The 18,102-nt window shown below is 34.3% G+C and overlaps 1 protein-coding gene across 4 annotated transcripts in view; it reads right to left on the bottom strand.

Moving 5' to 3' along the window:
* The window catches only part of NCKAP5 (NCK associated protein 5), a 666,974-nt gene that overhangs the window by 78,836 nt on the left and 570,036 nt on the right, over positions 1 to 18,102 (bottom strand). For all 4 annotated transcript variants that reach the window (XM_087920337.1, XM_087920334.1, XM_087920335.1 and 1 more), the window contains one exon: positions 16,316 to 16,394. In XM_087920337.1, coding sequence (XP_087776463.1) covers positions 16,316 to 16,394 — 79 coding nt within the window. The remainder of the gene's footprint in view (positions 1 to 16,315; positions 16,395 to 18,102) is intronic.

Below are 18,102 nucleotides of genomic sequence, written 5' to 3'. Positions count from 1 at the left end.
TAACAGTCCAGTTTAGTTTCATGCATCAAATCATCTGAACAATATGTGGAAAACAGGTGCTCTCTCTGCGGAATACTTCACTTACAAAATCTTTTGCACATCCTTAAATTAGATCAAATAAAACAATTCAACCTAGATTGTAGTGCGTAATCATGTATTGGCTGACGCTGCTCAATACAATCTAACAAATCATGTCTTTTTCAATTTTATGTTTCCTCCTATTGATGTTTTCATAATATTTCCCATTTGTTATTTAATTTTGTCACAGTAGGCGCAGCTCTTTCAAATGTTGTTTTCCTTTTTACTATATTATGAATCTTAGTGGACTGCTAGCATGTCCCCCGGCTCAAATACTGTTTGAACACCAGTGACATTTATTCTGAGGAATGATTACATTTACATCCAATATATTGACCAAACCGAGTAGTTCAAATATACATAGCAGGGGCAAAGGATTCCCCTGCTAGAAATTAAATGTGCGAAATGGGCCTACCTAAAACTTGCACTAAATTAAATGGCTGGTTTTCTTGGAAGGAAACAGATTCATCCATGGATGCCTATTAATTCTGAAACATTACCATTTGCAAATATTAGCCTGCTTTTTCATAAGCGCTCCAATGTGAATCGTTCTTTTCTTTAATATACATTTGCAATTGGCAAGTAGACCTCAAATTACAGATGGCAGAACAGATCTCTTTATTTACCCGTCCTTTCCATTCTTGGAAATGCTAAAACAAGCAAAACAAAACAAAACCAAAAAAAAAACCTCTCCCTCCCCAGATATTAAGATTTTTTGCTTCCAAATCAGTTCTAAAGTGGATTACATATGTTGAGCTGTGTTTAACTACATTAACTAAATTTGAATGCATCTGGTTTTCATTTTTTTTGCTCTGAATGGCCAACTAGTGCATGAAACTGAAAAGAAATAAGCTGTTTGTAAAAGTTTATTTTTTGACATTGGTTTGTAAAAACTAGTCTCAAAGCCATGGCATACACTGAAGAATAGAAGCACTGCATTCAAACCAGCATGCATGAAGCAGAATTGTATTGTCAACAGATAGAGCTGCACGTAAACCCTTGCCATGCCTTGGGGCTTCAAATTCTAATACTGAATTGGAAGCACACCACACTTACAACTGCTGTCTATTTTCAGCAGACAGAACTGCTGCCTTATTTGTGACTGCTCCACAACATTATCCAGAAGATGCCTGAGGTTAATACAGGTGGCGCTCAACTTAGAACAACAAATGAGGCAAAATTTCCATGGCTAACATTTGACACATTTGTTGAGTGAGTTTTGCCCCATTTTATGACCTTCCTTGCCACAGTTGTTAAGTGAATCGTCACAGTTGTTAATGCCGTGTTAAGGGAAATCTGTCTTCCCCATTGACTTTGCTGGTCAGAAGGTCACAAAAAGTGAACACAGGAACTTAAGACACTGCAACCATCATGAATATGAACCTATTGTCAAGCATCTACTGCCATTTGTCACAAATGGGTGTAGGGTCTCTTGCTTAGGTGGGGGGTTGGACTAGATGACCTACAAGGTCCCTTCCAACTCTGATTATCTGTATCTGTATCTGTATGCTGCAACGGTCATAATGTAAAAAACAAACAGGACATTTTTTTCACTAAACAAAGTCACTAAACAAAGAACTTTACGTGAAGGACTGCCTGTACTATAGCTTCTCAGTCCATAGGATCAGGTGACTGAATGAACCAATCAGACCATATCTAGCTTTATGTAACAGCTAGGAATCCACAGGCTTCTTCAAAGCCAAATTAAACATTATACCCTTTTGTTGCCAATTCAGATAGATCTACCAATCCTGAAAAACCTACTTTTTTTTCCAAATTTAAAACACACAAGGTAATATCTGTTTATCTATTGGTTCAAACTCAGTTCCTTTTCATACGATCCTTTACTTGCTTTTCTTTAATCAGCTACTGAAATGTAATAATAACCAACTGATCACTTCTTGGAAAGCATAGAAACAAAACCATTTGCAATAGAATGAAGTTACCACTTACGAACTGGACAAGCTTTAAAAGTTACAGTTTTGCTTTTCAGCCATTGGGGAAACCTTGTAGAACAGCCTTCCCTACCCAAAAAGTGACTTTACTGAATGTTAACTTTCATGGGAAGACGACATACATATTTCCAAGATCAAAGCTTCTTAAGCTCTCCCTGTATTGTGTTGTGATTTGTTATTTACTCATGCTGAAAGCTCAGTAACGTGCACATTGCTGACGTGGGTATTACAGCAGAGATGTTCATCCATGTCTCCCTAGAGTCTTTTAGCCAAAGTTTACATAAGAGAACATTAGCCAATGAAGAGCAAATCAATACATTCAGAGTTAACAGTTTTCAAAATATCGATGCTATTTGTTCGTTTTCTTGTACTTATGTCTCTCTGTTTTAAGACATTTTTTTCAGGATCTGTCTCCATATGAAAAATTAATATCCTTATTTATCTGCTGCAATTGTAAAGATGAACTGAGGTGCTGCTTACTTGAAGAATCCAGCTCTAAAAACTGCCAAACAAAGAAAAAGCAGAGGAAAATATCAGAATCCAAACCTCTGAAAAGAAAGGAGCTGGGGAAGTCTGTAAAACCAGGACAAACTTACAGCTGTGTCAGGCAATTAGTTCATTCCTTCTTTGTAGACCCAATGTCTGCCGTCAAACCTAAACTCTCATACTTTAGTCACAGTGAGTGTCAGCTTATTGTAGATTATTGTTTGGTTTCCTAGATTCAGTGGTCCACTTTCTGCATGCTGAGTTTACTATGGGTGGTGTTTTAAAACAGTTTAAGGAGATAAGGGTTGGAGAGTGAGGCTTTTTTTCATAATAATAATAAAACTTTCCTATTTTCTCTCAACTGGTCTGGTTCCCCCCACCCCAAACATAAAATCTAAGCAATTAGTTTCTTATAATTTTTGAGGTATCAAATTCTGCTTAGTTTCTGACCAGACTGCCATTTTAAATGTGACCCAAATATTTGCTAACTACTGAATTATCCACTGACTGCTAAACAGGAATTCTTATTCAGATGTCTTCTAAGTACCAACCATATTCTATTCTTCCTAGCTTATTCAAAATCAGTCTATATAAGTGTGACTCAGTAATGCACAGAATTGATGTGCATCAATTCTGAATACAGATTATTATTTTGAGCAAGAAAACAATTAAAAATTGTGGTAACATGTTCACTAAAACAAGAATAGAAACTTTCGGTGAATCCACACATTTTCCTCCAAATTATCCCAATTTCAGGACATGAATTCTCCTCCTCCAGACCAGATGATATTCTAAGCACTGTGCCCAAAGCTAACTGAATATAAGCAGGAAGTGACAGTAGTGAGCAAATGGTTATGATTTAAGGCCAACATTTTAACATGAATTTATTTCGGGAAGCTATTTTCCTTTTAACAAATTACCGCAATAAAAGCTGGTTGGAGGGTGGGGAGAACTAACTTGATCTTCAGAAAGAGAATTCTGTCCCTTCATATTAGCTCAAATTGAAATGGATGAATAATTCATCGATAACAGTAAAGGCATCCACTTAGGCCATCTGAACAGCATGGAACTTTGGAGGACTTCCCATTGTATTTTCCCCATCTGTAGAATATGGTATTGGGGACAAAATGAGCACTTTTTTTTTACTAGCCACAAGTTATATTTATCATTTTTGGGGAGTAGATGTAAGGAAAAAATAGGAAAAAGAAGACTCCAAATAGCTAGAATTTCTGTGCATTATTTCTGTAAAGCCACTTATCTGAGAAATCACAACATAAACACAATGAAAAGTGCATAAAGAGAACTGTCTATATTCATTGGAATATAAGGCTCTATTCTGTTTATGGACTTTTCTGGTTCTCACTTTCATTGTTATGGAATCCCTGAATACTAGGATAGGAGTCAGGTAAGAAATGCAGGATGCTTTTTACAAAGCTAGATTTTAGCTGCTTCTTCCAATAATTTTGTCATATTGTCACTCTGTGATCATTTCTCTCTTTTTTTTTAATAGATGTTTTAAATTTGATTCCCTTAATATTTTCATACAAGCTAAATTATGCAGGTGGTGCTTCCTCTGTGACAGAATGTAAGACAACTTCCTATTCCTAATTTACAGATATCCATTTGACTGGGGGAACCCACTTTATCTTCCTAACAAGTAAATACAGAATTTTAAAAGAATGATTGAAATCAGGGAAAGGTATGTTACACAACAGAAATCGAGTTGCTCATTTCTAGATGTAGCCTGAGTTATTCATTTCTAGATCAAAACTACGGTTCTTACAAAAAATGAAATATAAGCCATCCAATTTTTATATATTACTCATGAAGCAGAGGATTGAAAGAATTTACCCCTAAACTAGCTGTTATAGCATATACACACAGTGCATTGAGAAAGCATTCCTACCCCCTTCACTTTTGTCAATGTTGTTATGCTGCAGCCTGATTCTACAGCTTGTTGAAATTCCTTTTTTCTCTCTCTCACTAATCTACACCCATCATGACAAAGTGAACACGGAATTTTAGAAGTGTCTGTAAATTTATTTACCAATTGGATGGAATAAATAACCAGTGGGATGGTTTGTCTTGAAAATCTGTGGATGCCCCCTCATCACTGGAGGATTTTTTAAAAAAGATTGGATAGCCAATTGTCTGAAACGGTATCGGTTCTCCTACTTGACCAAGTCCCTTCCAACTCTGTTATTCTGTTAATTTTGGAGATGTGCTTCCTCTCAAACCATTCAAAGGATAAGCGCAGCTCACCATGGGAAAAAAGTACCATTTTGACTTAGAAGGATTCTATAAAGATGAAATCCACATAAAACTATAATACTGATCATATCTAAAAGGGTTGACTTATTGGTCATACTAGTATATTTAACTGATTCTGGAAGCTGTTGTCCCCAGAAGGGAATCTTTAGGTATTACCTAAAGGCACCATTCATTTGGAACAATATGCCTTAGATTGATAAAACAAAAACTTCAAAATATGAATTTGGGATAAAAACATTGAAGTGCTTGAAGGAAACAACATCTTGCCATAGCGCCTCTAGCATGGGTTGGAGTTTGTGGCAGCTAGTTCACAGGAACAATTGACAGATGGAAGGAAGAATGGATTTGACTAAATATCAATATATCCTAAATATTAACATCTCACTGTCAGTGAAGAATTGGAAGGCAGAAAGAGAGTATATATTTCAGCAAGACAGTAATTTGAAATGTAGTTTGAAATCAGTCAAAGTATTTACTTACAAGAGGTAAATGTTTTTAAATGTCCCTCATATCGGGACACTCCTGAAAATATGTGGTCAGATCTCAACCATGTAGGACTTGTAAAAGAGACTTAAGAATATGTCTGAACTAGGAGAGTTTTGCAAAGAAGAACAGGAGGTTAAAAAAAAGATCTCCCAATGCAATGATAGAAAGATGCTTCATTGTTCTGTTATTTTGAATCTGTATATAACTGATCATAAAAGGATGCAAGATATGCATTCAAATCTGCAAGAAAACTAGTTGTTTAACTTAGTACAACGTGAAGGCTGTGTCAGCTCTGATTCATTTAGAGTTTATTGAAACATACCATTTGACCAGGTGTGCCTAAACATTTGCATGCAACTGTCAGATTTACACATATTTTTCAGAGTGCTATTCATTTTATATTCTCCACATAACTGAGATGGTACAGGGTAAATTTTCTGGAAAAGTAATTATAATTCAATGGCTGATTATATTATAATTTAATAGCTGATTGTACATAATTATAAAGGCATTTTAAGACTATGTTTAATAAGGAAGTTGATCCAGAACACTAATATATTTGCCTTACAGGAGGGACAGCTAAACTGAATAACCCAGTAGTTTTTCAGAAGAATTGGCAATTAGGTAAGTGCAATGTGTATTATCTCTTAAAAGAAGAAAGTAATTATTTGTCTTCAACAAACTGTGACGAAGAGTAACTTGACATTATTTAGAAGATACTAATGCATACTAGATACTTATTATTCAGGAAGGGAGATTTTTTTAAAAAATAATTCCTTTTATAAAGAATGAATGCATGTTTCCAGAATAGAATTGTTTCTACATAAAACCATTTCATTACATTCATGTTAACTTTGCCTATCTCAATCATTATCAAAGTTCTCACAATTTTCAATGATTCCTTGTTTAATTTTAAGTATATTTTCTTAAAAAGGCATATTTGGAAATTTTACAGTATGTTGAGGATATCTCACAAAACAGCTATCATATGGCCAACCATGGAACATCCATTTATCCAAAGGCGAACTAGTCTTCTGGGAAATATGTTTCTCAGTTCAGAAGGGGTCTTTTATTGGGTACAAGACTGTGATGGAAATAAATGTGATTCTAGAGAGTAATGCTTTGTTTCTAACAGTCCAACCTTAAATATGTGGGCTATGGTTTCTGTCAGATGTTTGGACAATGTAACGGTTGAGAACTGCAAAATTGAAAGTGAAATATCAGCCAATCAAATAAATAAATAAATACCTTGCTCCCATATCTGCCTGGCGTTATTTCTCTTTATAATCTTGTTCACTTCTTATGATCAGGCTCTTTTTCTGCTCTAGGTTATAAATTCAGATCTTCCAGGATTTGGCTTCATAACTCTGGAATCAGCTCCCTCCTTCTCTTTTTCTCTTCAATGACCTCAAAAGGGATATACATATCTCTTATCTCTAACTCTTTGACGTGAGTTAGTGGAAACCAATTATCCCAATTTACACTTACTCTTCTTGCTTAAATATTGTTTTATTAGACTTATGGATATATGTGTATTTGGTTGTACTATGGAGCAATGCTTTCAATGTGTATGGTTGTTGCTTTTGGTTTCTCCCAGTTAATATTTGTGTAAAAGTTTGTTGAGAACTAATTTTATTTGTTGGAATAAGATGCAACCAATATGGCAGTAGAGGCATGTTAAGAAATTATTCACAAGTTATAAAATTTAGTACACAATGACAGTATTTCCAGAAAAGAGTTTTTTTGGTATTCACCTTACCAGATACCTCTAGTGTCTATTGCTACTGGGATATTTCCTTGTACAGGAACATTTGTATGTTGAACTGTGTGTACAAAGGGAAGTTTTCTAAACAGATCTGCTAAGTTCCAAGGATATCAAAAGGATACTCTATACGGCATGCATGAAGTCCTATTCTCAACAGAAGTGTTGGAGTAAGTTGTAAAAATATTTGTATATAACTACAGCAAACTATTGTTTCTCAAAAGTGTGCCAGCATATTTCCACATCAATTCCCTGCTAACACTTCAGTTTTCTGAATCTGTCTTGAAAAGTTACAGATCAACAACCACAAGATCTAACTTGTTAGATCACTCTCTCTCACACATACAATTAAAACTTGGCTATCTCTAAGGTGCTCTTGAACTATTAGAAAGAGTGTGATGGCATGCAGATACAGATCTCTAAAAACTTGATCTGTTGCTGTATTTTTGATCCAAATATTACACCTCTGAGTAGATTTTTTAAAAAGGTACTCCCTCAAAAAAAGTAACAGTTGATTTGATGCTACTGGTTTTGTCTGGCAGCTGGTATCCTACTAAATTTGCTTGGAAAACATTTAGGTGTTCTATAGATTTCTCTGGGTAGTAAGTAAGTACATGATGCAAATATCCTTTTATCTGATGGGATGGAAAATGAATGGCTCACATACTTGTGAAGATGATTGCTACATGATTCTACTCAATTTCTATTGAAAAGGTTCATTAAATAAAGATTGACACTGATAAGCTACATTCTCAAGCTGCAGGAGAGCATAACAAACTTCTGTTGAATATAGCTTTTGGTTTCAGGTGAGAAGAATTTTTAGTACTGCACAATCTTTTCTTTCTCTGAATTTTACATCTCATTTTCTGAATAAAAACTCATCCAATTCATTACAGTTTGTTACTAAATCTGCTCATTTCGATAGATCATTCTGTAATATCTTAACAATTCATGGATCCGCTCATCTAATTTGACTGTTACTTTGCAGATATTTTTAATGCAAAGGATATTATCTCAGATCTGATGAGCTTAAGCAAGGCACTAAAGTCTTAGTCTTATTTTCCACATAACTTAAATAATAAAATAATAAACCTGTTTATTGATTATTTCAATAAAAGTAATATTTGGGTATACACAGAAGATGTAAGTTACTGCTTCTATATTACTTGAGAAATAATTTGGTGTCTGTGGTCAGAAAGAATTCATAAGAACAGAGACAACTAGTAGTTAGGCAGGTATATGAACCTATTCAGATCTTAAGATCATACACATGGATATGAACCTATTCAGTTCCTGAGATCATCAGCACAAGCAGTCTTAAAGGCACCTTTATTTTCCCAAGTCACTGCTATCATCTCACCCCTCTAGTCCTTCTTTTCATTAAAGGCATGCTGCTCCCATTCACTTTGATTTCAGGAAAGCAGTCAAGATCTCCCACTTCCACCATGCTTTGTTAGTCTGATTTGGCTGTGGTCATAACTCCTTAAAATGAGATTTTCATTGCTTATATTTTCTGTTTTCTTCTTTCTAATAGTTAGGCACCTTCAGTAATTTTTGAGGAGCAAGATGGGATATAAGTGCAGTAAATAAACAACCAAAGGCTGGCAAAAGATAGAAAAGAAATAATCTCTTAAAATCTTATCCTTGTTGCTATCTAATATATAAACCTTCTAATAGGTGCTCTTAATACATGGAGAGAATACTGATCTACAATAAGGCAGGGATGGGTAATGCAAGGACTAACTCCTCGATTGGAGGCTGCACATAAATTGTTTATTATCCTCTCCTCCATAATTTCTAGAGTTGTATTAAGCAAGAAGAATTTAATCACCTTCCTCTTGGTGACCTCTTTCCCTGGCAATTACATTCTCGATATCTGTTCCAATAGCAGATTAACCAACTATTATAAGCTTGGGGTTTTTTTTCCCCCTGGGAAGAAATTGCATGAGGACAATATTCATTTATCTTCTCTGGGAGATCACACAAACAATTCCTCAACTTGTTCCGTAACAAGGACAGCAGTGCTGCCAAGAGTATAATGGGGATAGGAATTGCAGAGAATGTACACCCACAATGTACCGCGCTGGAGACCTCTGAGGGCTACAGGGTTACCAATACTGAAAATCCTTAATGGAATATTAACAATTGTGAAAATTGGACAAGCATTTCTATCCATCTGCTGAACTGACGTAGACTACTTTAGGTCCAAAGAGTTGCAGTAATTGAAAAAGTATGGTCTCCTTACTCATGAAGCAGGCAGAAATCCGATCAGCTTATTAAAGAAAGCTACCATTATACAAAGTACCTTCACGACATGAAATGGAGATGTAGATAGAGATATATGCCAATGCCTTTTACAGGACACAATAAATATATGCTAACAGCAAACATATTTTTTTCAATCATTTCCTACCTAGTCATAACAGAGACATACCAACCATGCCTGAATGCTCCCAATATTTACAGATTTACGAACAAATTAAGCTAGACACATGTATAGAAACACACACACAAAAATCCCCAAAACAGTCCAAGAAGCACAGCAGACTATTCCATACACACACGTGGGGTTATTGGAGGTAAGCCTAAAAACCTGGAGCAGAAGGTGAAGAAAACAGAGTGGCTAAAAACCTAAATCAGAGTATTTAAGAATAAAGAATTTGTTCCGCGTCCTGCCTGTATAACTAAATAATAAAGTCAAAATCCTTATAGAATAAAAACGCCCCTATATAATAAAAATGATCCATAAGAAATATGCCTCTGGAATTTCTATACTTTGTAGAAATACAAAACAAAATAAGACATAAAATTGGAAAACACTTGAATTAGATTCAATGAGAGCAAACAACTGGAGAAAGCAATGGCACCTTTCAGGAATGCTCCAAATAGCAATATTTCCAGAGACAACCTCACATAAAATTGATGGAATAAACTGTAATTGACACATCACATAGTCAACACATATTCAGAGAGGGTATAAGCACACATCCTGATACCATGACAGATACCCATCTCTTCATGTATATGTAAAAAGCAGGGTTATGTATTAAAAACTTACATTTAGAAGGATTTATTTTTTTGACCAGGTGGGTGAAAAGAGGGGGGGGGGAATAAATTTACAATGCCATCTTTGATACTTAATGCAATTTCTGACACAAAAAAAGCAGAAAGAAGACTGAACATTAATTAGCACAAGTTAAACAAGAGTAGAATTCTTTAATGATTTTCCAATAATGCTTAAGAGCTCTTCAATATAAAACTTCATTCTTCACTTTTGAATGTTTAGCATCACTTTGTCTCTGAACTTACAATCAAATTATATGCAAAACTCTTTGAACAAAAAGTTTCCTTTTGAATTTTTCATAACCTTTTCCTTTCTTTTGTGGAAACTAGAGGTGTGATCTGAAAATTACCATCATTATTATATGTGTCCCGTTTCAGAGATATTTCCTTACCAAACAGAGAAACAGAACTATCACATATGCGCAAAAAAGTAGTTGGAAGTGGAGCAACTTTCAACTTCCTGCTGGCTTCCCCATTGACTTTCCTTCTGGAGAGCTAGCAGGAAGACTTGGAAATGATGGATACGTGATCACGACAGCAGTGCAGTGGTGCAGCGCTGAAGCAGTTATAGCTGAAGCAACTACAAATTTGCCAAATATCAATGCCATATGAATAATGGGTCCCAGATTTTGGATGCATTCTTTAAGTTAGTCTGTATGGGGTACATTGTAAAGAATTATGGGTCTATGATGCACTGTTATGCCCAATTACAGATTAACAGAGTTGGAAGGGACCTTGTAGGTCATCTAGTCCAACCCCCCGCCCAAGCAGGAGACAGGTTGTAGGTTGCATCCTACAAGCAAGGTTTTAGTAGTATGTCGATCAATTGCTCTCAATTTCAAAAAAATATTCATGAAATCCAGCTCAACAATTTCAATGAAGGATGTATATAACCGAAACACTGTTGTTAACAGTTGTTTAGTTTTATAGTGCTAATATGGATTTATGCTATTTTAACTTTTGTTTGGGAGCCATCCAGAGCTGGTTATAAGATGGGTGGTTACATAAGTGTTTTAAATAAATAATTAAAAAACAAACGCATATATAAGACAAGCTTTTTTTCCTGATGAAATTGTTTTTAAGTTAAACCGTTGAACCTTTTGCAGTGTTGTTCTTAAAAAGTGAAAAATGAGGTTACAAGAAAATGACTTCTATAGAAGGCAGAATCTACCTGGCAGATGTTTAACAATAAATTTAATGGACTGCAGAGCTCAAGTACAGCATACCAAAGAAGCTGTCACTTCAGTTTTTAATTCTGGGGCAAACACTTGTTTTTCTGATTACAGAGGGAATTGCTGTTGGGTTTCACTAAACCTTCTTGCTCCTTGATCTATTTATTTCCCTTTTAAACCTCAATGGAATACACATTTCTCTAAAATCAATGTGCACTGTATTTCTGAGTAATATATTCTAGAAGAGCTTCCTAGACAGAAAAAAAATTCTGTGCCATCCAAATAGCAGCCTTCTCATTTCTTCCACTGATGTAATTTATACAACGATCCTTCAAATTCTTTTTTATTGTTGTTGTGTATAGATATGTATGGTATAGACACAAATAAACTTAAACAGATAATTACAATGGTTCCTTTATGTCCTCCTTCTGCAACTAAGCACAAAAATAGGATTATATCCTATATTCTCTAAGTAGATTTTTTCTCACAATATTTTCCCCTCTTCTAGGCATAAAAATCATCATGTCCTCTGAAACCTGCTCCATAGAATCCCCACCAAAACGGATTTAGATCTTTGTGTGTGGAATGGGTGAGGATATTTCATGATGTACTGGTAATAGATGCCATTCCACTATGGATGGGCACTATGGAAGGTAAGTCAATTATACTATGACAACTGGTATAGCATCTTTGCAAAGTCAATAAATTAATCAGTCAATTAATCAAATCTCATCAGACAAAGATGAATAAGAACCAAAATACCCAAATTATACTTAAAATAAAAACAGAGACACAGAGACTTAACAAATGAAGGCGAATATATGTGTCTCAGGATAATGTTGCAAATCCAAATTGGATCCTACAACAGAGACTCAAGAAATTGATTATGGATTCTTGCAATTTCTAGATTCATTTTTTAAACAGGTATGGAATGTCCAGTTTTCCCTGCTGTAAAGGTATCTAATATTTACAATGTCTAGAACAATAGTTTAGATTCTTATCAAACATATTAATCTGTATTCTCGGGTTCTTTTAAAGAAAGGCTAATCCTAGAAAATATTAAAATATTTCAAACATACAGGCTCATTAAATACATTTGAACAGGATAAAAAAAATGCCTGGAAACCAATATTTTATATATGCATGGCTTTAATTGAATCAAGAGTGTTTAATTGTGATAAAATACTCGAGAACCACAAGTTGCATGTTTGCTAACTTATCAACCATATATACTATACCAACTTAATATTCAATAAAGGAGTGATTCTTTTTCATGTAGATATTTTTTACTCTTAAACTATGCAAACACTCCATTTTGTTTCATGAAAACATGCTTTTTTTCCATAAAAGTGAAGACAAAATAATGGCTCATTAAAATGTGAAAATAAAACAATATATCATAATAATCTTTAAATTAGCATTTCATTGTAGCTCTAGTGATTGGGAAAACGTTGGAAACAAAAGCGCATAAAAACATATCAGATGGGATATTCTATCCCCTTGGGAGAGAGGTAGAAAACATGGCTAATGCAAGAGATTGTGAATAACAAACAAAAACTTGCATAATACGCTTTGGAGTTTAAATTTAAGCCAGAGCTCAGAACATGTGAAAAATATTCTGTCAATGTATTTGTTGTCTTTTTTTAAAAGGAGAACACATCTTCTTAGTCTAAATGCCCTTACTATGTGAATACAGTTGTTCATTTATTTATTATTAGTTATTTAATAATATTAAATTAATTTATCATTATTAAAATATGATTTATTTATACCCCAACTTTATTATTTTTATAAACAACTCAAGGTGGCAAACATATCTAATACTCCTTCCTCCTTTTATTTTCCTCCCAACAACCACCATGTGAGGTGAGTTAAGCTGAGAGAGCGAGCCTGGCCTAAAATCACCTAGCTGGTTTTTCCTATCTAAGGCAGGACTAGAACTCCTGGTTTGAAGCCTGGTGCCTTAACTACTAGATCAAATTCTTCATGTATTAGCTATATAATAGAATCTGCTTATTTCTAGTAAAGGAAAACAAAATAGTATATATAGCAATAGCAATAGCACTTAGACTTATATACCGCTTTATATGCTTTACAGACCTTTCAAAGCGGTTTACAGAGTCAGCATATTACCCCCAACAATTTGGGTCTTCATTTTATCCACCTCAGAAGGATGGAAGGCTGAGTCAACCTTGAGCCTGGTGGGATTTGATCTGCCATATTGCAGTAGTAGCTTGCAATACTGCACTTTAACCACTGCGCCACTGAGGCTCTATATATATTATTGACATAATTTGTATTAAATATATTTATGACCCAGAATAAAACATTTTTTTAAAAATACCAGTGTAGTGAGTTAAGTGTGAGAGTTTGCTGTGTGTCGCTAAAATGCATTTATATATATACATTTGACAATTTTTTAAAAAATAATATGGATAGTTTAACTATCTTTTAGCTTCTGGGTTAAATCAGTAGAATTGTATCTATAGTCATGATGGTGAGATGATCTTTTATGTTCAGCACAATACATAGGGTTTGGAGCTCTAACTGACAGTCAAAGTAGCATAATTTACAGAAGATTTGTCATTGTGCATGTACAAGTATCTCTATAATAGCTGTTTATTAAACTTGCAGAATCTTAGAACTAAGATATGGAGATTATTGCTCTATGTCTCACAATGTAGATTATTTCCCTAAGAGACTGTGGGAACTGATGAATTTAGGCTGGTAAATTTAAATATTTGACTAAGTAACTCCTTCTTCAGAGAAAAGTTTGTAGACAGGCCATGCATAGCTTCCAATTACTTAAGTTACTAGTTCCTGGTAATTTGACAAGCATCTTTCAAACTGTGTTATGACAATGAAGTTTCCAGCTGAGTCCTTATTATAGCCTTTTAAAATATTGGACAAGTCTTTCTCATCCAGGGCAGAATCGGTCTCCTTAATTACTAACGGATTTATTTCTAGGAAAGAAAAATACATTCAAATCAGCTGCAGAAATGTCAATTTTGATATGCGGCACCAGACCTTCCAACATACCATTCTTCTATTCTTCTCATTAAGAACTGCTCAAGACTAACTCTAGTTCATTTGTTATTCATAATATGGAATTATATTATTTTGTAGCAAATTTTCCAAAAGCCAAAACGTCCCACCAGAAGAGGGATCAAACTTAATGGCTTTACGAAAGCTTGGCTACTCAAGGCATCATGTTGTATTCACTGAAATCAGAACTAAATCTGTAAAAGGCTTTTACAAATGGATATGTAGCACAATCAATGCATTTAAGGATAATTAAGAGAATAGACAATAATATTGTTTGATTTGGCAACTAATTCAAATCAATATCCAGAGCTATGAACTTTCCCTCAACTCTGCAATCTTTTTATACATCCAAAATATATACATACAGATAGCCCTTACCAAGGGAAACAAATTGTGTTTATAATCTTCCTTCACTTTACGGACCTAAATAGGAGGATGGGTCACAAAGTCACTTTGTTATTACTCTTCTAAAGGTAAATTGTTGCTACATGAGGCAGGATTTAAATGAGGAGTACCTGTACTACCAGGATAAGTTCAATAGGTTTTGTTTTGGTGCTTCGTTTGTAACACAGCATAGAAACAAAAGCAGTGTGTCAGGTAGAAGCAAAAACAGCACTGCTGGTCATAACATTACACTTAGTAAATTAGAAAACTATCTGCACCTAGGTAAGGAATTTCTTACTAACAGCAAATATGGCGGGTTTTTTTTAAAAAAGCAAAAAATCTAAAACTTTAGAGGTAATTCCGCAAAGTAAACAACAGCCATGTTCTGTCTAATTCACACACTGCACAAACAATACAGGAATACATACAGTGCACAAGAGAGGAAAAGGAGGAGAAACTAGCAAGTTTTTATTCCATAAATTAGACTTTTGAAGACTCGGATTAGAGAAATAGAGACTGAGCTTCTACTTGGTAAAAATATGGGTTAGAATGAAAAAAAAAAGGGGGGGGGATTAGAATGAACCCAATGATAAAATGGCCCTGTAGCTGCTTCCCTGATTTTTGTTTGTTTGTTTGTTTGCTTGCTTGGGAGACAGATTGGTGGATGTGAAATATAAGAAGAGTGTAAGAGATGAAAGAAAAGTTTGTTGCATAAATGGAAATTTGTGACAGAGGCATACATACTTCAGATCCATCTCTCCACCTTTTTTTTTTTCCTTATTGCTAGGTTATTGTTTTTTCCCACTTTAGCGAAAATTAGGTCTGATGCATAAAAAAGAACACTGAATATTTATGTTTGGGGCACATTCAGTATGTCACTCAGAACTTTCCATGAAGCCAAATACCATTTTTTTCAACAAAAATACCATTTTTTCCCCCAACATACTGAAAAGGGATGTGATGAGAAAATTCCTGAAAGCTAATGTTTAAATTACTAAAATGAAAATCTCAAATAATTGTCCATTAAATAAGAGCTGTAATGGAAGAAATTAGCAGCTGGAAAAAAGTGTAGGATAAATAGACTCATCCCCTTCCTCTAAGACTACGGATCTACCACGAGGCCAAACTAATGAAAAATGAGTTGCATGGAACTACATTAAGTCACATGGTTTATGCTGTGATAAACAGTTCATCATTTTGCCTTCTTGGTCCCCTTATGGATTTCCACGTACAGTAACATGCCCTGGGTTTCTTTATGGAGATTCTCAATCATCCAAGTCATGGTTATCCCAAAGGTGCTTTTTCCATAAGGCAACTGGACTTTCCTGGTTTTTCCCCCCATTAAAAACATTTCGCTTCTCAACCAAAATGCTTCTTCAGTTCTAACTGATTGGTGGGAAAATTCTAGGCTTTGAAGGTTTGGGAGTAGACAAATGGTGACCACGTTTTTCCTGGATAATAATAAATTGTATTTAAACATACTCTGTATTTAAACTATCTATGACTGCTATTTGAAAAGAAGTGTTAAGAAATTCCTGTCTAATTGTCTTCGGTTTATTATGATTCAATGGGTTACATAAAGAGAAAATACACAGTTCGATTTATTAGTTTACCTATTAAATGGCTTTGATTTCTTGAATCTGGGAGGTTATCTTCTACATCCTCTTGAAAGTTTTCTCTCACTACCTTGACCTACATGACATTAAAAAAAGAAAACAATAAAAATCTCTTTCAAGTATCTCTTCGGAAGAGCACAAGATAAAAGCCAAATGATTTCAGAACACGCACACGCACACACACACACACACAATTTTTGTTCTTTTTGTTATCACCTTAGTGATAATATCTTAATATAACTTCCAAATCATACACAGTAAGAATTTAAAGTCACTTCATCCTGTGATTAATGACTTCTAAATTGGTTCTAAATGCTTGAATAAAAGCAACATCATGCAGCTATCAAAAACAAATTTTGAAGACAAATAATCCTTAAAGGAAAAACATCTTCTATGATTCATTTTAACAAAAGCAAAGAAATAGAGCTAAATCTCATGAAGGCATAAATTACCCTCTTTGAAAATATTATGTGTCATGATATTCATTTATATTAATAACATGAGATGTCCATGAAAAGTACTAGAGGAAGTTCCTTCGTAGGGTGCTAATATTATTTAGGCTTTATGCCAATAATTACTGGCAAACCTTTATCAAAGTGCAATGCATTATTGTTATCAGAGGTGGGACTAAAAATAAGCAGTGGTTTATAAAGTCACCATATTCTATTCTCCCTTGTATACATCAAATTCAAATTGATTAATCAATTTGGGGAAAAGTCCCAGAACTATTGAGATATAATGTCTATCTAGTTCTAGGTCATTTGCAGAAGAATGATACTGAAACAGAATAAATTATAACCATTGTGGTGGTGGTTCACTATCTTTAATAATATAGCATTGGAATATTTACATGTCCACTTTATATACCACTTAGTTAAACGGTGCCTTAAATGTACATGAAAAACAACATTACCAACGAATGAATACTACCGTCTAATTTACCCAGAGCTCATAACATTTGTGGGCTGGGTCAACTGTGTTAGCCTTGAACAATTTCATTACTTCTGACCCCTTCACGTACAACTACATACGAATGGTTCCTACCAGTTGTGAGATAGAGCAGTAGAATAGCTAGAATAGAATAGTAGAATCTTTGTACTAATTATTAACATTCTCTAGGCAATTGGGCTTCATTGTTGTTAAAGGAATATGTAACTGCATACATACACAAATTGTTAGAGCACACAATTGCTCATAACATCATTTTGTGGTCTTGAACAGTCTGTATGCACCCACTTAATGAGATCCTAAGCCTTTAATCAACCCACTGAAAAAGAATTGATGCTACAACTTATCAAAAAATAAAATGTTTGAAAGTCCACTGTTAGATACATCACTTAAGTAGTCCTTTTCTTTTTTTATTCCTTATTCCAAATAGTTTAATGACCAAATGCTAGTTAAACAAAGCAGTAGCATATGTAATCCAAACAGTACGTTCTAATAACACTTTGATTTTTGACTTAGCAGAATACTATTTGGAGAAATAATAAATAAAGCCTTTTCAGCCTATTTTGTTGCTATGAATAAAATTATAATATTATTATATTATAATATAGTAATACTATACCATGATATATCGTATTATATTAATACTATATTATATTATATTATATTATATATTATTATATATTACATCATACACACATACACACAGAACCATCTTTATTCTTGTCCAATAAAATGAAGTGTATTTCTTAAAGATAAAGCTGAATGGCTAGGAAAGTTAAATGGCTAGGATTGCTATGATTGCAAAGACCCTATTATTAAAGGAGACAAAAATGCTT

Source organism: Pseudonaja textilis, chromosome 1 (assembly GCF_049901715.1).
Source record: "Pseudonaja textilis isolate UNSWEBS1 chromosome 1, rPseTex1.2, whole genome shotgun sequence".
Lineage (NCBI taxonomy): Eukaryota > Metazoa > Chordata > Lepidosauria > Squamata > Elapidae > Pseudonaja > Pseudonaja textilis.
Note: the sequence above shows the minus strand (reverse complement) of the source record. Positions and strands in the feature narration are given on the sequence as shown.